General features: G+C 38.6%; 2 protein-coding genes across 7 annotated transcripts in view; one reads left to right on the forward strand and one right to left on the reverse strand.

Moving 5' to 3' along the window:
- Window positions 1–14,520, forward strand: part of PHF3 (PHD finger protein 3) — a 99,972-nt gene extending 85,452 nt beyond the window's left edge. For 3 of the 6 annotated variants that reach the window (XM_060114485.1, XM_060114489.1, XM_060114484.1), the window contains 7 exons: window positions 2,283–2,414; window positions 3,299–3,434; window positions 5,173–5,368; window positions 5,876–6,023; window positions 8,177–8,266; window positions 10,281–10,476; window positions 10,898–14,520. In XM_060114485.1, the coding sequence (XP_059970468.1) occupies window positions 2,283–2,414; window positions 3,299–3,434; window positions 5,173–5,368; window positions 5,876–6,023; window positions 8,177–8,266; window positions 10,281–10,476; window positions 10,898–13,017 (3,018 nt within the window). In that variant the 3' untranslated portion in view covers window positions 13,018–14,520. The remainder of the gene's footprint in view (window positions 1–2,282; window positions 2,415–3,298; window positions 3,435–5,172; window positions 5,369–5,875; window positions 6,024–8,176; window positions 8,267–10,280; window positions 10,477–10,897) is intronic. The other 3 variants (XM_060114486.1, XM_060114487.1, XM_060114488.1) reach the window with 1 other exon arrangement.
- A 5,459-nt stretch (window positions 14,521–19,979) lies between these two features.
- Window positions 19,980–27,105, reverse strand: part of EYS (eyes shut homolog) — a 1,591,612-nt gene continuing 1,584,486 nt past the window's right edge. The window contains exons 40-41 of the mRNA XM_060115102.1: window positions 26,294–26,455; window positions 19,980–21,169 (exon numbers count right to left, since the gene is read on the reverse strand). Of these exons, the coding sequence (XP_059971085.1) occupies window positions 19,980–21,169; window positions 26,294–26,455 (1,352 nt within the window). The remainder of the gene's footprint in view (window positions 21,170–26,293; window positions 26,456–27,105) is intronic.

Genomic DNA, 27,105 nt, shown 5'->3' on the forward strand with positions numbered 1-27,105 from the left:
AAAGTGGAAAAGGGAAAAAATAATAAGTCTTGCTCCCAAAGTCCACCTTCTCAATTTGGGATGACTCGTTTTCTATACAGGTATTCCACAGGTGCAGGTACATCAAGTTGATTGTGGAGATTTAATCCGCTGCTCGTGAGGCTGCTGGGAGAGATTTTCCTTTCTCTTCTTTGTTCGCACAGCTCCTGGGGCTCAGCTTTGGATTTGGCCCCGCCTCTGCGTGTAGGTTGCCTGAGGGCGTCTGTGCTTCGCCCACACAGGACAGGGTTAAAGGAGCAGCTGCTTCGGGGGCTCTGGCTCACTCAGCCTGGGGGGAGGGAGGGGTGCGGAGTGCGGGGGGAGCCTGCGGTGGCAGAGGCCAGCGTGAGGCGCGCCGTGCCTTCTCCTGGGGAAGTTGTCCCTGGATCCCGGGGCCCTGGCAGTGGCGGGCTGCACAGGCTCCCAGGGAGGGGAGGTGTGGAGAGTGACCTGTGCTCGCACACAGGCTTCTTGGTGGCTGCAGCAGCCTTAGCGTCTCATGCCCGTCTCTGGGGTCCGCGCTGTTAGCCGTGGCTCGCGCCCGTCTCTGGAGCTCATTTAAGCAGCGCTCTGAATCCCCTCTCCTCGCGCACCGGGAAACAAAGAGGGAAGAAAACGGTTCTTGCCTCTTCGGCAGGTCCAGACTTTTCCTGGACTCCCTACCGGCCAGCAGTGGTGCACTAACCCCTTCAGGCTGTGTTCACGCCAACCCCAGTACCCTCCCTGCGCTCCGAGCCAAGCCTCAGCTCCCAGCCCCGCCCGCCCCGTCGGCCGAGCACAGAAGCCTCTCGGGCTGGTGAGTGCCGGTCGGCCCCGATCCTCTGTGCGGGAATCTCTCCGCTTTGCCCTCCGCACCCCTGTGGCTGCGCTCTCCTCCGCGGCTCCGAAGCTTTCCCCCTCCGCCACCGGCAGTCTCCGCCCGCGAAGGGGCTCCTAGTGTGTGGAAACCTTTCCTCCTTCACGGCTCCCTCCCACTGGTGCAGGTCCCGTCCCTATTCTTTGTCTCTGTTGTTTCCTTTTTCTTTTGCCCTCCCCACGTACGTGGGGAGTTTCTTGCCTTTCGGGAGGTCTGAGGTCTTCTGCCAGCGTTCAGTGGGTGTTCTGTAGGAGTTGTTCCACGTGTAGATGTATTTCTGATGTATCTGTGGGGAGGAAGGTGATCTCTGCGTCTTACTCTTCCGCCATCTTCCCCCCCTCTCTCTATGTATTGCATTCTTAAAACTAAAAAATTCTGAAAGTTACCAATGCTGAGAGTTTTATTGGGGGTTTGTGAACTTGAAATATCTTTGAAGGTGAAGGGAATATGTGACTTCAAATTATTGTGACCACAAGATAGCCACATTATCCACTGCTTTTATTATAATGGCCTTAGAGTATTAGCTCTTTATTTTAGAAAATAGTGGTTTCTTATATATTAAGTCTACACGATTTACCTGATCTTAAGCATTAATCCTCCATGTTGATCATCTACCAAATTTAGTTTGATGTGCAAGAGGCCTTAATTTGATACATTACACTAAGTCACATATTTCTTTACTTTCCCCTTGTATAGTTTCTCGTATTTTGCAAATATTATCACCATCTCTTTTTTCCCTCCGTATCCCAAATGTGCACGTGCCTCTCTTCTTAGAAACTGTGGCTGCAGGTGTCATCTGCATGGGAGACCTGCTGTTTCTTTCTTTGGGCTGTGTATGTGATTTCTTTCTTTAAAGGAAATTTGCACTTAACAGTGACAAGACAAATGACCGGATCCGTCTTTACCTTCCTTAACCCACTCCCCTCTCAGCTACCTTTTACTAATCCTGTCTGCTCTTGCGTTTTTAGTATGCTTTGTTGCTGAGCTTGTTCACTGTCACAAAGTATGTTTCATCAGGAGCCTTCTGATGGGGGATTTGCCCATTTCTGTTGTTTGACTAAATTTCTGCTGCTGTGGCAGATGTTAGAACATCAAGTTAGGAATCTAAGAGGAACTTGATTGTTATTTCTCTGTGGCACCTGCTGAAATACTAGATCAGAAAGCAAATTTTAAATGTAAATATCATGTTTCATCACTTTGCAAATTAGATTACACTTCAGCTGCCTCCAGTTACTGTACATGTAAAATTCTCCAGGCTGACGTATGAGCTCTAATTCTTAAAACCCCAGCACTCAAAACTGACATTTGCAAGTACTCAGTATATGTTTGTTGCTTGAGAGACTACCTAAAGGTTAAAAATTATCTGTGATTTTAACTGTGAAGTTTTCTTTAAAATATGTCCTATTAGACCATAGAGATGATTGAGAAAGAACAGAGAGAAGTGGAAAGAAGACCAATCACAAAGATAACTCATAAAGGTGAGATAGAAATTGAGAGTGATGCTCCAATGAAAGAACAGGAAGCAGCCATGGAAATTCAGGTAAATTATGATAATAAAAATAGCATGTTTTATAGTGCTCAAAACATGAAGATTCAGAAAAGATTTATTTGCCCGTTTTTGATAGAAGGGAAAATGTTTATACTTAACCATTTTCTTCTGTTAATACTTATGGTAATTTCAAACTGAGCCTCACTCACATTAAATGATTCACTTGGAATATAAAAATAAAGGGGGGCAGACTTCCCTGGTGGCGCAGTGGTTGAGAATCTGCCTGCCATTGCAGGGGACATGGGTTTGAGCCCTGGTCCGGGAAGATCCCACATGCCGCAGAGCAGCTAAGCCCATGTGCCACAACTACTGAGCCTGCGCTTTGTAGCCTGTGAGCCACAAGTGCTGAGCCTGCGCTCTAGAGCCCGTGAGCCACAACTACTGAAGCCCACACGCCTAGAGCCCGTGCTCTGCAACAAGAGAAGCCACTGCTTCTCTTGTTCTTAAAGTAGAAAAAAGAATTTTTTAAAGTGTGTATTTATTAGAGTTGTCTATATTATTGGTTTAATGTTGTTTTGAGAGTGTTTAAAGCATTGTTTTTCTGTACGTAGTGTGCAGACCACCTGCATCACAGGCCTCGAAATCTGTAGGTGCTTCTTAGACTAGTTTGAGAGCAGGTGCGGCTTTTCTTACTTTCAAATATCAATGAGAAAATAATAGATATTGTTAGAGGCCTTGAAGAATGAGAAATGTTTGAGTTTTTGCTCTGTTTTATGCCATAATTAACATCTAGCATTTATTTTTTAAAGCGTGAAAAACAACCTATGAATGGAGCAGTTCCATTTTGGAAAAATATCAGTATGAAATATCAGATGGTTTAAATAATTGAGGCCAAAGTTTTTCTGTTAACCTATTTTCACTCTCACTGTTGTTAGGAACCTACAGCTAATAAGTCAGTGGAGAAGACAGAAGGATCTGAGAAACCGAAAGAAGAGATTGACTCCTTGTCTAAAGATACCACTAGTCAACACAGACAACATCTTTTTGATCTTAACTGCAAAATTTGCATAGGTAATTTGAAGTATTTCTTCCTTAATGTTGCTTCCATTTTGAAAGGGGAATACATGTAAATTGTAATTTAAATAGGTTTTTGTTTTCCCAGTACTGGCGCAGAGTCAGATTGTGACTTAGTAGTAGTAGTGAAATCAACTTAGTAAGTAGTTCACTAGCGTTTCGAAAACAGAATAGAAAATATCATGGTGAATTGCACTGATAAAGGTAAGTATGATTTTGAGAGACTTTAGTTCCAATTATTTATGTATAACAAAAAAAAACCACACATGCATATGTACATGTGTGTATCCGTGTCTGACACGGATATGTGGAGTGTGTGTGTATGTAAGTAATGGATCATGATATAAAATGTTACTTTACAGATCATGATAAAAATCGCTGAAAACCTGCTTGGGTAGGCCATATGAAAGATTTTCGTCTTCTGTCTAAGAGCAGTGGATAGTGATTGAAGGGATTTTAGCAGGAGAATGATATGATCAGCTTGGAATTTTATGAAGATTTCTCTGACTTTGAGTAGAGATGATGATGAAAGAAGCCAAGAGAAGAAGGCGCGAGGCTAGGTGGCAGGCATTTGTGCACTAGGTCAAGAGGGAGATGCAGGTGCTTTTAATTAAAGGGAGGCTTTGAGATACTCAGGTAATATTGACAGATGTTAGAGGCTGGGTTTAGGGCATAAGAAATGGGGATGTGTTGAGCAAGAGTTTAAGTTTATATTCAGTTTATTGGTAAAGGTGGAGGACGAGAGTTTTTTAAAACTCTAGAGATGTAGCTCTCGATTTTTATTTTTTTACTGTGGTATGCTAAAGGACTGATACATACTTTGTTCAGTAAGATGAAAAATTTTTTAGGTTAGTTAACATGCTGCCCTCCATCATTGTTTTAGAGACTAGGCAGCTTTCTTATAATAAAAATGACGTATCTTCTCAAAATTGTGTGTTCACAGTTGGTACAATGCTAAAGACTTAAAGGGCAGGGTGTTTTTAGACATTGTTATCCCTGAAGAAAGCTATCCATGGTTTACTAGTATTTTTAGTATACTCATTAGGTTTTTTGTCTGGGAAAAATCTTAATAATTTTTTTGTTAATTCTATTAATTTCTACTAATTTTGATGATTAAAATGATAATTATAATTAATATAATATTTAATATTGTAATATTTCAATAAATTTAATGGTAGCACACAAAATATTTGTTAAATACTACTGGACTTGACCTATTTTCAGAAAGTTTGAGTTTTTCTTCTTGATTCTATAGAGAAAATCAGTGTCATTTTCTAAACTTTACTAGTGTTTTTTCATGCTTAGTAACTAAGTAGCATTGTAGTATGCATATGTCATGGACTGCTGCTATATGTAACACGAAGTAGGGATACAGATTTGTTTTACTTAGTTCCTCATGTTACCTCTCAAGACTGTGGGAATTTGTTGTAGTTTAGTTTAAAAAATGCTTGATAGGGAATCAGGAAACCAGTTTTAGGTTCTGGTTGTAATGTTTCCTTTTCAAAAGCTTGTCTGAGTTGTTTAACATTCTCTTTTTTTAATTTTTCACATCAGTAAGTGAGGTTGTTCTAGAACTCATTGTGAGAAATGATGATAGTTACAAATTACCCCAGGAAATGTATGGTTGTGCAACAGTGCAGTCAGGGGAACTGAATAACTTTAGAAGTGAAAATGGATGAAGTTACAGAAATTTCAGTTTACAAAAGTGGTATATTTTGGTGTTTTCTGGCTTCAGGTCGAATGGCACCGCCTGTAGATGATCTTTCTCCAAAAAAAGTGAAAGTTGTTGTTGGAGTATCTCGTAAACATTCAGACAATGAAGCAGAAAGTATAGCAGATGCTTTGTCTTCAACCTCAAATATTTTGGCCTCTGAATTCTTTGAAGAGGAGAAACAAGAGTCTCCGAAGTCAGCATTGTCTTCTGCTCCACGGTAATTTTCTGTTAGTTATAATTTCTATTCTTTATAGCTCTTTGCCATATTATACTTGAAGTCTTCAAAAACTTTAGAAAAGTGACATGTTTCTTAAGAAAGAAACCTTTCTTTTGAGACAGTGACTGTACCTTCCTGTACCCTAACTGAGATTTTTAAAAAGACTCTAAAAGTTAATTTAGAGATTTGAGGGTGTGGGGACTTGACTTTAAAACTCTCTTTAATTGCATTAGCTCCAAGAGGCAGGAGATAAGTCATTAAAGAAAAATTGCTTGCATTTCTCTGGACCATATTAGTCCACAGGACAGCCTAGAAGAAAGACTTTGTAAAAACATGGCTATGTAAATATAAGTACATTAAAGTGAAAATATAAACTCTTTAATCATAGCCTTTACATATTTTGGTTTTCTTGACATGCTAAAATAGAAATGATTGATGAGTAAATAGAAAATGCATTTATTCATGAGCAGATCTTTAGGCTGAAAACTTCTTAATATCATTTTTTAGTCCAGAGATGCCTGGAACTGTTGAAGTTGAGTCTACCTTCCTGGCTCGATTGAACTTCATCTGGAAAGGTTTTATCAACATGCCATCTGTAGCAAAATTTGTTACCAAAGCCTACCCAGTGTCTGGTTCCCCTGAGTACTTGACAGAGGTACTGTGAACTTTTCTACCCTTCTATGCCTGGGTTGACATATATGTTTCTGAAGCCAAAAGGTAAAGAAACAACATAATAAAATAAAAATATTTAATTTTCATTCATGATAAAAATATCTATTGACAGTGATCCTTAAACCATTCAATTAATGGAATTATGAGTCCACAAATGGAGTTTTAGAACTGTAGAAAATTGTGCCCTGAAGTATTAAATCCACATGTCCTGTACTCTTTCCAAGACGTATTCTCTGTCAGAATTAAAGATTAATGAGAGTCTGCGTGGATATCTAAGTTTTTCTTTAAGTACAGACTTACGTAAAAGATGGACATATTTATGGCCTTCAGTGTTAGCTTGTCATGGAGAGTTTTTCATTGTTATCAAGTCTTGTAATTCCCCTACTGCTTAAATTTCCCCAACTTCATGACTGTGGTTCTTACCTGCCCATTTCTGTGAATATAGATATACACCCAGTTGACCCTTGAGCAACACAGTTTTGAACTGCACACGGATTTCTTCAGTAGTGAAAACCACAGTACCACATGACCCGCAGTTGGTTGAATCCTCAGGTGTGGAACTGTGTATACGGAGGGGCAACTGTAGGTTATACTCGGATTATCAACTGCACAGAGGGTGGGCACCCTTAATTAACCCCCATGTTGTTCAGGGGTCAGCTGTCTAGTTGAGACTCGCCAGTTAGTTGACAGTCCTGAGAGGAATGACCTTGGTTGCTGCAGTGGTGCCCTTGGTTGGTTTTATACCTGAAGGAATAGGAAGGGACTGCTGTGCAGTATTTATGGGAAACAAGCAGCTGTAGTATTATAGTATTATGATAAGTGAGAAAGTACAATGTTTTCTGAACTTTTTTGAATAAAGTTTATATTTCTCTGTGTTTATGCAGAAGGAAAATAAATCAGTATATGTGTACTGTATTTTTGTTGAGATTATATTTTGCTATTATGTTCATATCTAACATTTTTTCATTCATTCTCAGTCTGCTGACCATAAAGGCAAAAGTTTTTTAAAAAATGGTTTTCAGCATTTTGTAAAACGTAAATCATATATATGCCTGTTCTTTTTTAAGACTAATATAAACGTTTCTTTGTATTAGGATGAAATTAGTTTGACTCAATGTAGTATTGCTTATCTAATCTCCATCAGCTTATTTGTCTAGTTGTGTTTTTGATTAATAAACGACTTAATTATTTTACATATAGTTTGGTTGGCAAGTAATATTTTAGATACACTGATTTTATAAGAAAAAAATTCAGTGCTTTTCTTTTTGAACAAATCTGTTTAGAAATTTAGTCTTTGATTAGTCCATGGTGAAGATAACTCTTCTTTTAAATGGATAACTAAGTCCTAAACTACAAGACCCTTTTGATTTTAAACAAAACTATTATTTTCTTTTCTGAGCCAGTTTCTGTGTGATTGCTTTCCAGAACTCCACCTCTGCTTTCTACTTATTTTTAGTTTGATTTGGACTAAAATCCCAAATAAAATAAAGCAATTAATCACTTAAATTTAATTGAATTTATATTGATTGTTTTTTATGATTTTTCTCTCTTCATAAAAAAACAAATATACTGATTAAAGTTTCAAATATTCTTAATTGTACAGCTCTTGATTGATTTTATGTATAGTCATCTGTTCTCAGAAAGATTACGCCTTTAAAAAAAAAAAGAACCTTGCATTATTACAATGTTATTCTCTTCTGTGCAAAAATATACTCTATAATTAAGCTTGATAACTTCTGAAATCCAACTGTTAGTGATAAAGGCATACCCCAGCTCACTACCACCAAAAAAAGGAAGGGGAGGTGGAAGGGGAAAAACAATGGCCCCTAATATTCTGGAATCTGTTGTACTCTCCCTGGATTGTCAGAGTGGGATGCTGGCACTGCTGCTTTGTCTTGACCTCAGATTCTTTCTTAACTGTGTTTTGGGCATCCACCTCAGTCACTTGGAGTTGACATTTGCGGTAAAGCCTAATTGCTCTTCCTGTACTTTCTTATGTTCTCTGATGCATTTTATAATCTTACTTGTTTTTTTATCACTATGTCATATTAGTCTTAGAGCTAAGTTTGTATGAAGTATAGACATTATAATAAATACAATCTGTATACATTGATCACCTTCATGTCGTTACCACAGGATCTACCAGATAGTATTCAAGTCGGTGGTAGAATATCACCTCAGACAGTTTGGGATTATGTGGAAAAAATTAAAGCCTCAGGAACCAAGGTGAGGAGAACTTTTTTCACTCTACCCATATTAGAGAGTATCTGAAAAGTAGACCACTGAGAGTTCTTGTGCAAGGTCCCTTGGGGAGGGAGCCAGTACAAGTACTAAATCTACATAGTATGCCTGACAAAGCTGAACTGTAGCCATTTGCTAGAGCTCAAAGCCCAGCATTCCTTTTGTGGTATGCTCTCTCAGTGATTTCTGTCATTGTTTTGAAAGAAATGTTTTAGAGTAAGTATTGAGATTTCATCCTGGAATTTTGCCTTGCTTTGATTGTAGACATGTGTTTTAGTTGGGGCATAGGCTAAGCTGTTGGGACAAAGAGACCCTAAAGTTGTTTATTTTCCTGCTATGTTGGGTGGGTCAGTAGTTCAGGGCTTTAGGCCGTTCAATTCAGCAGGGATGAGGCTCCTCTGTCTTGTCATTTTGCTGTTTGCAAGACTGTTGTCCTTATCATTCAAGCAGGGTCAGAGCTGACTTAGCAGCACCAAGTGGGAAAAAAAGAATGTCTGTCCAGTTGTTTTAGAGGCAAGACCTAGAACTTGCAGTTATCTTTTCACTTCCTCTAGCTTCCATTGGCAAGAGCTTACTCATAAACCTCATATGGCTACTAAGGAGGCTGGGAAGTGTGATCTCTATTGGATGGCCCTGTGCCCAGCTAAAAGTTAAGGGTTCTGTTTGTAATAGGAGGAAATGAGGAGGATGGATACTGGGAGGTAATTAGTAGCCTCTATAGCAATGTCTCTCTTTTTCTTTTCTCTCTCTATATCTTCTATCATTTCTTTAACTCAAAGAACGTAACTACACAGGAATATTTAATCATTAGAAGAAGTCATTTTTCCCTCCAAGGATGATAATACCCAGCATATTATAGACATTCAAAAAATAAATCTTGAATAAATGAACATTAACTTTTTTATCTTTTATGATCAGAAGTCTTTAGTAAGATTAGTAGTGTTCCATAATGGATAATCTTCAGCTGAAAATAATATTTTTTCCAATATAGATTTTAGAATTTAAACTGATACTGTATTAGAATACAAATAGGACTTTGAAGCAGTATAAAAAAAATTTACTACATTTACTTTCACTTTCTCATGATAGCAAAAGTCGTAGGAAAGTATTGGGAGGTGTTACTCTTGGATGTTTTGGGAATGCTCTTGATCTGCCCCTCTGGTACTGCACAGTGTGCTTCCATCTGGGCTTGGTGGCCCCAAAGGAGGACACTCTGGATGAGAGACCTCTTAGAAGAGGCGGAGCCGTAGTTCAGCTCATTCATGTGTCTTCTCTAGGATCTTGCATCAGTTTAGGCTTTGCAGTAGATCTGGCTCTCCCCGTTTCATGTTTCATGAAGAAGCGTCCATTTTTCACACTACCAAATTGACACCAAATTGGGACTGTCTTTTCTATCTGAAACAAAGCCAAGAACCCAGAGGCAAGCAAATAAGTTCCTCAGTAAGCCGAATGATTTTACAGAATTTATGGCTGTGTGTATTTGAGGTCTTTCAGCCAGCCCCCTTTATTCCTAGATTCAGTCCCTCTAACTGGGATTATCCGTGGATTTGTGCATTTCTGTGTGTGTGTTTCTGTGTGTGTGTGTACGTGGTGGGGCGCTGGTGGAGGCTGCTGTTAATTTGCAGTGTGCTGAGCATATAGGCAGCCCTCTGCAGAAGTGAGTCCATTGGAAGTGAGGACACAGGATAGACATCAGGAGACGTGGCCTTAAATGTCTTCTCTGCCACTGACAGCTGTGTCACCTTGCACAGGTTAATTACCGTGGGACTCAGTTTCTATGGGACAGTTTCAGATAAAACAAATCACCAGTGGATCAGCCAGGATCTTTTCCTAAGAGTTGTTTCCTTTTAGTATTCATATCTGCATTTAAGTTGTAAGCCACGTTACTTGGTAACAGTCATAAAATTCAACAGATTATTACTCATTGAGAATGGTATTTAAAACCAGGCTGTTGTTTAGGTTATTGTTTTAAACAACCATTTGTTATTTGCTTGAATAGGAAATTTGTGTGGTTCGCTTCACACCTGTGACTGAAGAAGATCAAATTTCTTACACTTTGCTGTTTGCATACTTCAGTAGCAGGAAGCGCTACGGAGTGGCCGCTAACAACATGAAGCAGGTTAAAGACATGTACCTAATCCCTCTGGGGGCCACGGATAAAATCCCACACCCTCTTGTGCCCTTTGATGGACCTGGTAGGTATTCGTTTAATAATAGAATATGAATGAAGTGAGGTGAGAAGCAGGGCTGGAGCAGGAAAGCTGAATCTGCTTTCCTTCTTGGGGCCCAGCCCGTTAGATCTGCCGTGAGAGGGACAGGCACCCATTGAGGAGCCTGTAATAAGCTAGATGCAGAATTTTACTCTTTATTGTAATGATTGAAAATGACTATTAATTAGGTATTCGTTTAATAATAGAATATGAATGAAGTGAGGTGAGAAGCAGGGCTGGAGCAGGAAAGCTGAATCTGCTTTCCTTCTTGGGGCCCAGCCCGTTAGATCTGCCGTGAGAGGGACAGGCACCCATTGAGGAGCCTGTAATAAGCTAGATGCAGAATTTTACTCTTTATTGTAATGATTGAAAATGACTATTAATTGATGTTTTTGATTTTGTACAGGCCTTGAACTGCACAGACCTAATCTATTGTTGGGCTTAATTATTCGTCAAAAACTGAAACGGCAGCACAGTGCCAGTGCTGGTGCTGGTCACACAGCTGAGATGGCTGAAAGTGTACCAGTAACATTGCCGCCTGATAAAAAAAGTAAGGTAGAAGTTTCCACAGAGGAAGCAGCAGAAGAAGAAAATGACTTTTTTAATTCTTTTACAACTGTGTTGCACAAGCAAAGAAATAAGCCTCAGCAAACTCTTCAGGAAGACCTTCCAACGGTCATTGAACCTTTAGTGGAAGTCACCAAACAGGAGCCACCAAAACCTTTAAGATTCCTTCCTGGGGTCTTGATTGGCTGGGAAAATCAGCCTTCTACTCTGGAATTGGCAAATAAACCTCTTCCTGTGGATGATATCCTTCAGAGCCTTTTGGGCACTACTGGTCAAGCATATGAACAGGCTCAGTCAGGGACAGAACAAAGCACTCTTAAAGAAATTCCATTTATAAATGAGCAAGGCGACCTGAAAGCAGAGAAGGTAGATACAGTGGAAGCAACTGATGGGGAAGCCAAGGAAGTGAAGGTTAAAGGAGATAAGCCTTCAGAGTCGGCAGGTGGTTCAGTAGGAGAAGAGGCGTCCGGAATGGGGGCCTCTTCTGTTTCTGCCGGGCCTTTGACAAGTCTTAGTCTCAGAGGTAAACCACCAGATGTTTCTACAGAAGCATTCCTAACAAATTTATCGATGCAGTCAAAACAAGAGGAGACGGTGGAGAGTAAAGAGAGAGCGTTAAAAAGACAGCAGCTACCAGATCAAGAGAGTAACTTGCAAGATAATTGGACTGCAAACACTAGTTCTCCCTGCAGGTCTAATGCAGGAAAAGGAAACATAGATGGTAATGGGAGTTGCAGTGAAAACCTTGCTGCTAACACGACACGGGCCCCCCAGTTTATCAACCTGAAAAGGGACCCTAGGCAAGCAGCAGGGCGAAGTCAGCAGGCGTCTGCTCCAGAAAGCAGGGACGGAGATAGCTGCCGGAATGGAGAGAAGCAGCCCCTGCCTGGCCTGTCGCACAAGGAGCACTTAACCGAACAAAGCAGCGTTGAGGAAAAGTTGCCTTCTGTAGAGAAGAACTCATGTATTCAGCAGAGTGATGATTCCGGGGTTGTACAGAACTCGCCATCAGTAGAAAACGTACACAGTTCTCAAACAGAACAAGCAAAACCCTTACAGGAGGAGATTTTAATGCAAAATATTGAAACTGTGCACCCATTTCGAAGAGGATCAGTAGCAGCAACATCTCATTTTGAGGTTGGAAACACATGTCCCTCTGAATTTCCTGCAAAAAGCATCAGCTTCACTTCCAGAAGCACCAGCCCCAGAACAAGTGCAAACTTTTCACCCGTAAGGCCACAGCAGCCCAACCTTCAGCATCTCAAGTGTAGCCCGCCTGGATTTCCATTTCCAGGACCTCCAAATTTCCCCCCACAAAGCATGTTTGGATTTCCGCCACATTTGCCACCCCCGTTGCTTCCCCCTCCAGGCTTTGGCTTTGCTCAGAATCCCATGGTTCCCTGGCCACCTGTTGTTCATCTGACAGGCCAACCGCAACGTATGATGGGTCCCCTTTCACAAGCGTCAAGGTATCTAGGCCCGCAAAATTTTTACCAGATTAAAGACGTTCGGAGGCCAGAAAGGCGCCATAGTGACCCTTGGGGTAGGCAAGACCAACAGCAACTGGATAGACCGTTTAACAGGGGTAAGGGGGATCGTCAGAGGTTTTACAGTGATTCACACCACCTGAAAAGAGAGCGCCACGAGAAGGGGTGGGAGCAGGAGTCCGAAAGGCACAGGCGCAGAGACAGAGCCCAGGACAAGGACAGAGACAGGAAGAGCAGGGAGGAAGGGCACAAGGGTCAGGAGCGGGTACGGCTGCCGCACGGCGAGCGAGGAGTGGACGGAAGAGCGAGCAGAGACAGCAGGGCTGTAGACAGGAAGGCAGACGCGCCTAAGGGTGAAGACCAGGAGAAGGACAGAGAGCGGGAGAAGGGTAAGCATAGAGAAGGCGAGAAGGAGCGAGACAGGCACCACAGAGACAGGGACCACACCGACAGAGCTAAAGGCAAAAGGTGAAGTCAGCAGGCTGCTGCAGGGGTCCACTGAAATAGCTGTTAAACGTCGTCTCTTTAAAACTTCGTATGATTGCCTGCTAGGATCGTGCCGTCTTTTACATTTTTAATATTGGTGGTTTGCAGAGCAGTACATTCTGTGTGTCGGTGCGGAGTGCACTGGGCCAGTGCTCATCATCCCTTCTTCATACCAACTGCCCTAGTTATAGGAATTTAATATTTTTAAAAGTTTTACATTGCTGTATATTCAAAGATTTGTTTTATTAATATGCAATAAAGGCTTAGAAATTTTAGTTTTATTCCTTAATCGGTAAATATGGTTAATTACGGAATCTATTTACTGCCTCTAGTGAATGTCCTTTATATAATGACTAATTTGAGAGTAACGTGTACTCTGTAAGTTTGTTTTAAATTGCACTGTTTTTAAAGAAACTGTAGAGGAGCAACATAAAGCCAAGCAACTTGGTAATTGGATTATATTAATCATTCAGTCGAGCAGTTTTTGACCAAGAATCAGAAACCCAAGGAGTACATTTATCGCTTTAGTCTGCACTCATTGAAGGCGTTTGTTACCGTACTACAGCTTTGTGGTAGTCCATTGTTTTCCTTTTCCTTTTTGGCTCTTCAGAAACTTGAATACTTAAGCTTGTACATGATCTTGTGTTTTGCTATCCTTTTTACTGTACAATGTAAATATTTTAAGGGATATTTTGATTCTAAATATGATAAAAGAATTTCTCACCTATCTTGTGTGTGTGATTTGAAATTCAGTAGTAAAATAATTTCTTTGAGACTTTAAATACCTTTAGCCATTGTTCTTCTCTTACTCAGCCAAGAGCCTATAGGCTAGGATGAGGAGAAAAACGATTTCTTTATCTTAGATTATAGGCTATTAAGATAAATCGTGTAGTTCTGAAGAGGCTAGAATTAAAAACTGCCACTGAAAAACTGTGCAGCTATAACCCACTTTGTAGGTATGTTTCTGAAAACTGGTACACCGTCAAAATTTGGTACACTGACTAATCATTGTAAGACCACAGAAATTTTATTTAAGAGAAACGTATTGTGAATCTTTCTGTAAAACGTGTAATTAACTCTAATTTGTTTGGGGGGTAAATAACTACAGTGTCATTTGCTCGTTTTTCTTGAAAGCACAGGGAGGCTATTGCTAATCCAAACCTAAATTTATTTACACCCTTAACTACATATACTGTATTGATTGCTATAATTTAAAGCAGTGGCTATCAAATGATACCAACACTTGAGACCAAAAGGAGGGAAAGAAAGGCCAGTATTTTAACTTACCTGTATTAATGAAGAAAGATACACATGACTTCACAAAATTAAGAAGATGAAGTTTGTTTTCCTAAAAAGTCTACAGATTAGAGTTAAAAATGGGTTTTGAAACTGATTCAGCCTTGCTGTTTTTACTGGAGAGAAAATGAGTGGAAATTCAAAACCAAACCATTTTGTCTAACTTGCAGCAACTTGAGACCCCCCCCCCTTTTTTTTTGTCATCCATATCCTCTGAAATTTATCATCATATATGTTCTAAAACAGAGGACTTGTATTCAAATAAAGTTTTTTTTTTTTTAATTTGCTCTACTTTTCTTTTGCAAGCTGACTTGTTAGAAAACAAGTCAGTCTGCCAACAAAAAAACCTAAGGTCAGTCAGCTTTTGCACCATTATGAAGAAATTGTTCTCAAGGTTTTACCAAAAAAAAGCCCCCAAACCAAAATAAAAATTAGCTTTTTTATTTTCAAATACACTAATCCCTTGGTGTCCTTTGGGGGACTGGTTCCAGGAATCCCCCACCTGTGCCAAAATCCGCAGATGCTCAAGTTCCTTATATAAAAGGGCATAGTATTTGCATATAGCCTACGCACATCCTCTTGTATACTTTAAATCATCTCTAGATTACTTGCAATTTTATAAACCTAATACAATGTAAGTGCTATGTAAATAGTTGTAAATGTGATGCAAATGCTATGTAAATAGCTGCGGGTGCACAGTAAATTCAAGTGTTGCTTTTTGGAACTTTCTGAAATTCTTTTTTCCTATCTGGTGGTTGAATTCAAGGCTGTAGAACCCACAGATACGGAGGGTCAACTGTATGTGTGTCAGTAAACCTGCTTTCACTGCTCTATCTGGTCGAGGGTTGATGAGACACCAGATCTCTTTTGCAAGGTACAAGAAGAATGGATTAACCAATTGAAGAAAGCCTTGAAGTCAGGTTTTGATTACCTCTTGGCCAATAGTTTTTTATACATGTTGTTGGGAAATTGAATTCTTCCTTCATATCTCGTAGAATCACGGTAGATCCCGTACAGCCCTCTGTTGGTAATGACCATCTGGTATTACAGGGCTGCTAAATGCTGGAACCAGCTCTCCTAGCCGCTGGGACTGAAACATTGTGGAGAGTAGGTATGGATGTGTTGAGTATTTTGAGGCTTTTAACTTCTGAGGAAAGAAAGAAAAAGAGAAAAGTTCTCAAATTAGTAGTAGTAGCTCCAAAGCCATTCTCATTCTTTCACCTACCAAGCATCCTTACACATCCTTATATGAAGTTCATCTTCTAGTTTCTCCTGTTTTAAGAAAAGCTTGCTCTTTAAAAACAGTTGGATGTTTTCAAAAATTTAGAACCATCTTAAGACAGTTTATACACATCGGTTAAGTAAAATGTACCGGAATGTCTTAGTACTTCTCAAGTCCGCCCTTCGGAAGCCTCGTGTCGGTAAGAAAGCCTCCATGAACACTCCGTACGTCGGGCCTCATATTGAGCGCTTTATGGGAACCTCGGTCAGCCTGCAAGGTGACGACTTACCTTAGAGCTGAGGCAACTGGGACTTAGAAAAGTTGGAAACTCATCCAAGGTTAGACTGCTATTGTCAGAGCTGGAATCCTAGCTCAGTTCTACTTTTCTCCAAAGTCTGAATGTGTGGTGGTTGTGCTCTGAGAATGGAGAAAGGGAGAGGGACAGAAGCCTGATGATGACACGCCTTTCACAGCCCTTTTTCTCTCACCATCACACTAACCTGTCTGAAACGCCACAGGGCCACCCGTTCCTCAGAGTGAGCAAAAAGACATAACCCAAAGTCTAGGTTCTCCTGTACAGATTTGCAAAGTTTATATTCATTTCAAATCCTAATTCTCCAGTTCTCTTTTATTAGTTTTCTATTGCTGCTGTAACAAATTATTACAAATTTAGTGGCTTGAAATCACACAGATTTGTCTTAGGCTTCTGTGGATCAAAGTCTGATGGGGATCTCAGTGTTGTCAGGGGGTGCGCTTCTTGAAGCTCTGGGAAGAGCCCATTTCTGTGCGTTTTCCATCTTCTGGAGGCCACCCACCTTCCATGCCTCATGGCCCCTTCCTCCATCTTCAGAGTCAGCAACATGGGGCTGAGTCTTTCTGCCGTCTCTGACCCTCCCTTCTGATTTCCTCTTCCACTTCCAAGGACCCTTGTGAGCACAGTGGACCCACAGAGATAATCCAGGATAATCTTATTTTAAGGTCCACTGATTAGCAACCTAAATTCCATCTGTGACCTTAATTCCCCTTTTCCTGTGTAACCTAGCGTATTTACAGTTTCCAGGGATTGAGATGTACAACTTTGAGGGTCATTATTTACCATAGCTCTTAACTTGCTAATTGTAGCTTAAATTTTAGGTGAACCAAATCCTAGTTACAAGTTATTTGGAGTTATGAAACATCTAAGGCCATAGTAAATGTTTAAAAGTTAAGAAAAATAATACCAACGATAGGAAAGTGGAGTGACAAGCCACTTGGATATTATTAACGTGTTTATGTATGTGCGATAACATAAAACTACTTGTCGGCTGGTGAATTTGCATACAGCTGTTCTCAGTGTTTTTAATAGCGGCTGTGTATAAATCAAGTTTAAGCGCATTGTGAGAGCTTGCTGGTGAACAGGATCTTATTAAAGCAAATAGTTTAATTGAAATGTTCGAACATGCTGGTTGCATTATTCCCATCTCCTCAGATCCCTCTAAAACAATGGTCAGGTTGTCACTTAGTAATGACCACAAAAGGCAGTTCATATAGTCAGCACTTGACTTCTGTCTCCCCGGGCAAATCATGAATAAAATTGGTTACTGCTGTTATGAAGGTGCCAACCACCCTGATCCTTTGGCTTCTGTTTCATAAAGCATTTTAATTCATGTATAGAGCAAGAGGGTACATGAATGGGTGAGTTGAAACATACATATTAGGTCAATAGCTAGAAGTGTCCTAAAAAATGAGTTCACTGTTTTATAGGTAAATATTTCTATCTCTTGGCTAAGGTATTTCAGCTTACTTTAAAAAATGTTCTCATGTTTACATTCAACACTTTGTTTCAGAAGCATCATGACAGTATAGTAAAATAATCTGAAAGGTCCTTAGCAATTATTTTTATTTTGTGATGGAAAAGCATATCACATAGGAAATCTTCAACGCCATCATCACTAGGATAAGCAAGAACAAATAATATTGATAATTTACCACATGAAATTTTGGATTTTAAGGTGAAAAAATATTTTAACCAAGTCATTCTTACAGGAGAATCTCTAGGTAGCAGTGTTCAGTTCTTCTTTTGTGCCTATTTTTCAGGCGTTTGCTACGTTTTTAGAATTCAGTGGTGAGCAAACCCTAACCCTCCAACCTCTTGGAGCTTGCAGTGTGGTGTAGAAAGGCCAGTGGTCACATCTGAATGTAAGACTACGGCTGTGAGAAGCAGCTTTAAAGCAACAATTCTCAAACTTACTGGTTTCAAGACCCCTTTACACTGTTAACAGTTAATGAGACCTCTAAAGAGCTTTTGTTTTTTTTGGATTGTGTCTATCCTTATTTAGCGTATTAGAAATTACAATTTTTTAAATTGTAAAAATAGTTGTTTGACAGTAATCCCATTATATGTTAATAACATTTTATGTAACAACTTCCAAGCTAAGTCAATTTAGTTAAGAGAGAGGTTTTTTTCGTGTTTGTACGTCTCCAGTGTGTCTGACTTAAGAAACAGCTGGATTCTCTTATCTGCTTCTGCATTTAATGTTTGGCAATATGTCATTTTGTTTGAAATACATGAAGATCTGGCTTCACACAGATTTGTCCTTGGGAAAGGAAGAATCTGTCTGGATCCCCTGAAAATATCTAGGGGCCCTCGGGTCCTTCAACTCTACTTTGGGAAGTGCTGCTTTAAAGAAAGGCACACTATTATGAGAAGATGTGGCCAAATGTGATGGGTGTGTGGTAATAGGTAAAGTTTCCTTGAAGCTTTTGTAGCCTTCCTAAAACAGCTTTCTTGCCTTTTTGCATAAAATGTGTATCTTTAAGTCAGCTATCAAAAGGAATTTTTTTAGAACACTGTGATCTCAGCTCCAAAGTTAAATGGAATGGTATGGACCAAAGCAAATTTAGGTCACAGTTTTTCAGCATAGGTTGGATGGAGTTGTCTTGTGTAGTTTCTGTTAAAAAACAAAACCTTTGAATTGATGCATAGACATTCTGCAGTTCTACCTTACATTATATTTTGCTCACACACTTTCTAAAGTTGACAGGAATAGTATGGGGACACTTTGTGTCCCATCGAATAATGCCGAAGTGCTTAACTTTGGTTTGGGGGCTTTGCAAGACTGTAGCTTTCTGATTGCAATGGAGTGGCAAAAATAACAAAAACAAAAACAAAAACAAAAAAACCTGTAAAGTTCTCCATTGATAAACTGTTCATCTAGCTGCTTTGTATAGACCAGAATCTGTACAGGCAGATTTTGATTATTAATAGCATTGGCAAGTTAAACTGTGCATCAATCCTATGTGTAAAGTCTTTTCTCCATTTAATAGGTAATTATAGGTTTTTCCTTTTCAACTTCACATGCTCCTATTACCAAGATTTTTTCCTCCACACAGTCCTGTTCTACCTGTTAGAGCTTTATGTCGGTCATGTGTTGTCAGTTGCTTTCCTGGTGGCAAAATTGTCATAAATACCAAACTCTGAAAATGTTAAGTAACAACAGCAGCAATGACTGTCTCCCAGTCTGAACGGTGGGAGGGTGAAAATGCTCTTCACAGTTACACCAGTAACTGGTGTTTGGGCAAAATGTACTTTCTCAAGTTATGCTTTTAATGGCACAGATATTATCAGGACAATAATTTTCAATAACATTATTCAGAACCTGTTTTATTTGCAATTTGGAGACCTGTAGACTTGAATGGTTAACTATAAATGCAGTTTAATTTTAAAATTTGATCAGTTATATAAGTACATGGTTTAAAAAGTCAAGGAATTCTACAACATTTATAAACAAAACCCAACAGTGTCTGCACTGCTCTCCAGAGATAACCGCATCCAATTCTTTTAGACATTTCTTAGGATATTTGCGAATGACATGTATATGCTATCTTTTTAAGTTAAAAAAAAAACTATAATATCCATTGATAACTTACTGTGGAAGACAAGGATTTAACTTTCACCAACTAACTCTCCTTTCCCCCATCTCTGCCTCCCCACATTCATTCAGTGATTTTTGGTTTAAGTCTGTGTTCAGATTTCACATTATTTCAATCATATAACTATTCATAGCTGAGCCATGTAATAGACTATGATATTTCCTTTGTTAATAATTTTAATTTTTCCTTTGGTTAATACTTTTGCCTTTTTCTTACTTTTCTTTGTATGTATCACTAATTCATTTTCACCTAAATTCTATTTAAGAAACAGCTCACAGATGAATAAACACTAAATGAACTAATGGAGTGAAAACTCAGGACTCAGAGAAATTGGATGTAGGAAAAATGACCAAAATATTTTCCTCAGCTATATTTTATAAGCTTATAAAAAAAGTTAACATTTAGACTATTTCAGGTAATAGTAAACAGTTGATGTCCAGTAAACAGTATGCCAAAGAAATAACTATCAACTATATTTACATATATATTTTATATATTTAAATTGCTAGTTTGTTAACCTAATCTTGTTCATCACCATTATAAACATCGTATCCTTCTGATTTAATTAAGTCAATTTTTTTTGAATCCTGAAAAAATACATCTTTAATTTTGCCAACAAAACTTCTTTTAAAAATCTCTTGAGTAACAATATTTACCTTTCGGCCATATTCAAAGCCCCCTAGATAACAAATACCATCATAGTTTAGAGCAACAAACTTTTTGTGTGGATCAGTATCCTCAGAGAGAATTAGATTGTCATCTAGGTAGGCCTTAATAAGAGTCTGATTTTGAATTATAATTAAATGGTGCCATTTATTGCAACAGAATGTACCATTGCTGTAAATCATAGGTACAGAGATGCTTTCTCCTAAGTTAACTGCTATTTTCAGGGTCTGATTATGGAGACCAATTGCCAGAAAATCATTTTCTTCATTTTGAGCTCTTCCTACCCATACAATTAAACCTTCTGTTTCAGTAGTACTGAAATATAAGGATATAGTAGTGAACTGAAGATTTCTCGTTCTGTAATCTGGATCAGTGTATTTAATGTAAGAATTACCCATAAATTTTGCAGTTGAAAATGAAGTGTTGTTTTCACAGTACCTTCCCACCCAACCCAAAGTACACAAACAACTGTAAGAAAATGATTGGTCAGGTATACATAGAGATTGGTGGAGGCAAAGATTATTCAAACAGTACACAGACTGGTCACATGTATTTCCTGCCCAGTGTGGTGAGCAGCTGCAAGAAAAAGTTGCGCCATGTACTATACATTCACCCCTGTTTTTGCACACATTGTAGCCACAGGCTGTCCCATCACAGTCACCTACATTTGAACCACCTTTTGCTCCTAACTCGGTTAATTGTAATTCTTGATTATTTATAATAACTTCTCGGACACAACCTTGAAAACCTACAGGTTCTTTCCCTGTTGCCATGGGATTTACAAGATGTAAGGATGACACTCCTCCAATATAGAAGTCGGTATTTGTGTCCAGGGAGCTCATTTTAGCGTTGGCCTTTTCTGTTACATTTATCCCATCCAAAACCAGGTAGCTTTCTGCACCATCTCTTCCTGCTTTAATCACATGCCAAGTACTTCTATTAATAGTTACTTTTTGGAGAGTTTCTAGAACGATAGTTCTGTCACCAAGGTTGTAGCGGAGTTGAACGGAACCGTTTACTAAAGAGATACATAAAAAATCACCTGTGGAGAAAGAAAAGCAACAGTAAAATGTCACTTCATTAAAAACTCTTGCCCCTTTTTTGGAGAAAAAAGATTACAAATCTTGATCACAGTTAAGTTAGAGAGTTTTGTGTCCATTTACAGATCAAAATATATCTGTATACATTCATACCTATATCCTGTATTCTTTTGTTCTGGAGTTGGCCACATATGTTTTCCCTGGATGTAAATATTTCACACTGAATGAATGTATTGTGGTACCAAGTTAAAGTGAGGTTTTTCTTTAATGGTTTAAAGTTAAGGATAAATGTGTAAAAATTAAGTTGGATGTTTTACTCTGAGCCACTGATGCTGTTTTTGACAGACATTGGTGGTGGGGGGAAGATAAGAGAAGTGTTGACTGGAAAAAATGCACAACCTACAAGTTGAGAATTATGTTTTATTTGGCGGACTTTCTAAGGACTTCAAGCCCTGGGGGACAGGACTCTCAAATCACTCTGAGGGACTGCCCTGAAGAGGCGGGGCGGGGCCGGGGTGCGGGGAGACGGATGACAACAGGATATAATCAACAAAGACCAGGTGGTCAGAACATCAAAAGATTACTGTTAATTAAAGAAAACCAGACATCTCAAGGTAAGGAATTTAGTGCTTTTCTATGTATGGGAAGATGCAGGAGTCTGGACTCACTGAAATCATTCCTTTGACATGGCACCGCAGCTACCTGGGGCCAGTGTCCTGTGCTTTTTCATCCTGAGTCTCCTCAGGATGCACCGTCTGGGGTGGCTGCAGCAGCTGACTGCTTGATGTGGGGCATCCTGTTTCCATCCTGCGTTCCCCCAGGGTTCACCTGGGGAGGCTGCAATGTGGTGGCTTGATGGCTGCAACATCCTTTGTTTACTGATAGAGCAGCAGCATTTCTCCTTCACAGAAGTAAGAGCGATTAGCGGTGGTGCTATGATTATCTCATATCGTGTGCTTTCCAAAGTTTCAGCCGTGCTCTTGGCAGCAAGCTCTATCTACAAGTACGCAAATCTCTATGAGCTCCCTGCTTGGGTGTTTTAAAGGCACCTCAAGCTCCAAAGTTTCTCTGTTTGTGAACTTCCTTCCATACACCTGGTCTCCTTCAGCCTTTCCAAACTCAGTTAAGTCACTCCATCCATCCAGTGATCAGATAAAATATTTAAGTGTGATCCTGGGTCTCTAATCAAACAGGTTTTAATAGCATTTTGGTTCGTTGTAAACACCTTCATTCTGCCCACTTCTCTCCTGCCACCTTAGTTAAATTTACTGTCCTCTCCAGCTTGATCTATTGGGAGAGCCGCTCCACTCTTCTTGCTTTCCAGTTGATTTTCTAATCTACACTGAAGCTCAAGTGATCTTTGCAAATGAAAGTCTGATCATTATGCTATCCTTTAATGGCATTCCCTGTTGGGATAAGAACCTAGATTCTTTAAGGTATAGAGACTCCCTCTCCAGTAACCTTACCGGGAGTGTGCTCCCCCCTCTCCTCCAGCACCACTGACCTTGTTAGGGTTTACCCTTTTCTTACAGAACCTTTGTGTGCGTTGTTTACTTGGAACACTCCCCCATCCCGCTCCACCTACTCTAGGTGACTCCTGCCCATCTTTCAGGTCTCGGATCAAATGCCACTTCCTCAGAGAAGTCTTCCTGGATTCCACTATTGCTTTAACAGCACTAGTTTCTCTCCTTCACAATATTTCTCTCATTTTATAACTCTATAGTCATGTCTGAACAAGTCTGAACACATAGGATCCAGCATGTGTATGAAGTTGCAGTGAGGCATTCAGAGGAAAAGCAAATGCAACTCTCCATGCCTGGGAAAAGAATGTAGCCCTGCAAGGTAAGATTACTTCCAGAGGGCAGCAAAGTGTTTAACATAGCAAACCATGTAGAAATCTTCCTTGAGACTGTATTTTCCCTTCCCCCTAACATTTCACAACCAATAAAATGTACCCTTTTCTCTTCCAGGGAGATTTCTTGACAAGTGATACTCTCCTCCTACATGCATGGTCCACACTGTCTCACCTCCTTCCAGCACCCAATGTCTGTTCTTTTTCCTCCCCTTTGTGGTCCACACCAGACTATTCAAGGATGGTTGGGAGACCTAGCAGCTTTAAAGTCATGCACCTCTTGTTTCCACCTGTATGAGCCCATGCAAAATACGGTTGTCTTGTTTTTAATCATTTTCCTCATAGAGAATTTCTAGTGAATATAATCTACATCATTACATCCGTGATTATTTGACTGACAGCTGCCTTATCCACCAACTTGTAAGTTTCCTGAGAATAGGATGTATGCCCCTTTGGCTTAACACTTTATCCCCTGCACCGTGCACAGTGTCTGGCACAGAAGATGCTCATAAGTAATTGTTCAATTAAGAAATTCCTTTTGTATACTTGTGGGGTGAGATGACTCAGTATTTCTCAACAGCTAGTTTTAGGCTGAAAGCAAAAAACAAAAACAAAAACATCTTTTCCCTGTAATATATATGTTTAAAAATTTTCCCGACAAAAGGAAGAAATTCAGTTTATTCATGGATTTTCTAACATAAACACCATTTTAAGCCTAAAGAAAGAGAGAAGCTGCATTATGAGATTTTAGGTTATATATGAAAAAATTAAATACAGATTGAATCATCTAAATTTTTATACCACAGAATCTAGAACAATGAAATATAATTGATATTAAGTTTTAAAATTTATAACACTCCGAATATACTTTATGGCCTGCAAGTGGGCACAAACCTCTTTCACAGGATCATGGAAGAAGTTTCTCTTGCTACTTGTAGCATGTTCTATAGTAAATAATCCTCAATAAAGAGCTACGTTGGAATAAAAAATATCTAAAAACTGATTAGGAAAGCTGAAGCTGTGATCTGTAATATTATTGGCCAAGTTGACAACCAGAAGAAAGATCAAGGAGAATAGCTTCAGCCAAGGAAGGCTAATCTTAATGCAACTTTGCTTGTATGCTCTTGTCTTATTTCTCTTTTATTGTTCAGTTGTTTGAATATTCTTTAACTTTACATTGTGGGTGACGAGGCTTTTCAATACACATTTATCTGTGAGGATTGTAACCACATCAAGATGAATTCAGGCTATCTGTGATTAGTTGGTGCTTAACATAAAATTGATTTTGTATCAAAAAAGCTCATTTTAAGGTATTAAATATTTAGCAGAAACAGATAAACAAGTGCCGTGGTTTATCTCTTTAAAATTTCTTTCCAAAATCAGAGATCTAAAATCAACTAAGATAATTTTTAGGTTATTTTGTTTTAAATTTTGCACTATTTGAAATTATTCAAATTATTAAGCTCTAAAGAGAAACAGAAACCTTGTTAATTGAGAATTTGTTTTTCTACATATGAAAACCTAACTGGCTGCTGATATCTAAATTTGTGGGTTTTGACGTTGTGTATTAAGTATTTGGGCATTTTTACTAATAGCTCCTCTTAGCAGAGGATCAGCTAGAAGACTTGGTTAATGTTTATATCAGACATAGCTCTTAGAGAAGTTCAAAGTACGGGGCAGTCACCTGTATTTTATGCAACCTTAAATGAATGAAACATACTTTACCACCTGGTTATTAATAAATAAGTTTATGCCTTTCATCTGATAATTACCTTCAGGTTAATCCAAGTCTGAGAATGTAGAGTATAGATTTAATATTTTAAAGTTTTCATGAGTTCCTTAAATAAGTGTCAAATGCAGCACCAGTTATGACATGAAACTAATCTGTTTTCATCTCTGTTAATAGTGCCTAAGGGCATAAAAAAGGAAAATCTTGGCTGTTATGAACTGAAATACAAAGCTATTTAGATGTAAGAAAGTGTGCTCCCTCTCTCCTATGTGTGTTAATGTAAATGAGCTTTTTATTTTATATACATAAATATAACTATCCAGTGTACTGATTATAAAACGATAGCACAACGTACTTGGCCAGTCACAGTCCTGAATATCTCTTGATTTTCTGCCCTTATCATACAAAGGTTAACCTTGAGTTTTTATGAGCAATACAACTTAATATGATTGTCTTTTAATGTCTCTTGATTTAAAAATAGAAACTTTCTGTTTGTACATGATTCTCCCATTTGGCATTTTCACGGGGAGATTTAAATCAATCATACATTTAAAACCAAATATCAAATCTCAGGAGAACAAAACTCTTCTAAGAGATTTATCTTTTTCCTTTGAAATTATCATCTTTTCTCCTTGAAATTATTTTGAAAGTATTTTACCAGTGCCTTGAGATGGAACCACTTTTGTCTAATTCCCTGAGAGTCTCATTATTTAGCAGCATATTGAGACACCTTTAAAAGAACTCCTTACACTAGATTGTGAAAATCAGAGCATCATTTTTGTTCACTGTTGAAACAAAATAAACTGATTTATTTATCATTACCAAAATTTCATTTTTTGAGAAACAAGTTGAAAGAAAAGCCAAATGGAAACATCTAAAAATATTTGGCAGTAGAAATGTAACTATATAGGCAAATGTCTTTGTCAAAGTTCTGGAGAAAGATATTATGAAGATGGAAATCAAGAGTTAGCAATAAAAACTCAAAAATCAAAATTTCAAACTGAAACATACTAAAATATTTTTATTTCATATTATTTTATGATAACTTATGCAATTTTTTATAGTTAAAAAACATTTTTATAAACTTATTTTGGAACATGGGTCCCAGGTTTACTATTTAAATGACTGAATAACTTAAAGGGACTTTTTTGAGTTATAAATGTGGATGGATTTACTGGGAATGTATCAGTCATGCCTTCCTTTCCTTTATCTTTTATATGCATATTTTGTCCATTTTGACATAGGACTATTATGCATAGCTTCAACCTCTTTTTTTGATGGGATTGTTATAAAGTTGAACATATGCTATATTTGGACTTTGCTAACTGTAATTCTAACAAAGCTCTTGCTATTTTGCTAACATTCATATTTAGGAGTCAATTCAAAGCATACATCTGCAGTGACAATAGAACTAAAAATCAAATGTTTACATATTTTATAGACTAAGTGACTTAAAAAAATACTCTATGACACATCACTTAAGAGCCTATTAGGAATTCATTAGAATATTTTTTTTTTCCCCAGCAAAGATCTTGCCAACTTTACCTGACTCTGCTTTTAAGCGTTGGGCAACATAGAATAGGATGCCATCTGCAGTAAGAGGCTGGAACTGCAATTGAATATGTGTCTTTTTTCGAACAGGAAAGGAAGCAAAAGACATCCAGGATAATTCGTGGCTTTTGAAAGATGGATCACTTATAGACAAAGCTTAAAAAACAAAACAAAACAAAGACCTGAATTTCAAAAGTGTATTTCTCATAAATACAATACATTCACATCGTTTTGTCATTTAAGAACTTACCTTCCAAGAGTTGCTTCCAACTGAACACATTGAACTTTGGTAACTGTTCTAATCCCACTAACTAGAGGCCAATTAAGAAAACCTTCTGTGCTCCTTTTGTTTCTTACTGTGTGACACAAATCCTCTGCTCCAGGTTGCATTATAGAAAGGCTTCAGATGCATAGATTCTGAGAATATCTTTTTCGTATCTCAAAAATGTGAGATTCTAGGGAATGTCTTTCATTAAAAATGCTTACGTTAAAATAGATTCAAATAGGGGAAGATAGAAGGCATCACTATATGAATTATTCTTCAGTTTCTATATATCTGATTAAAATATAAATGTAATCAAGTCAAGAGATATTTTAAGTTATATATATATTTTTAATTTTTATTTTTTCTTTATTATTATTATTTTTGGGGGCTGCGTCTGGTCTTAGTTACAGCATGCAGGGTCTTTGTTGAGGCCTGTGGGCTTCTCTAGTTGTGGCGCACGGACTCCAGGGCGTGTGGGGTCCAGAGTGCATGGGCTCTGTAGTTTGCGGCACGTGAGCTCTCGTTGAAGTATGCAAGCTCA

The sequence above is a fragment of the Mesoplodon densirostris genome, chromosome 12 (genome assembly GCF_025265405.1).
Source record: "Mesoplodon densirostris isolate mMesDen1 chromosome 12, mMesDen1 primary haplotype, whole genome shotgun sequence".
NCBI lineage: Eukaryota > Metazoa > Chordata > Mammalia > Artiodactyla > Ziphiidae > Mesoplodon > Mesoplodon densirostris.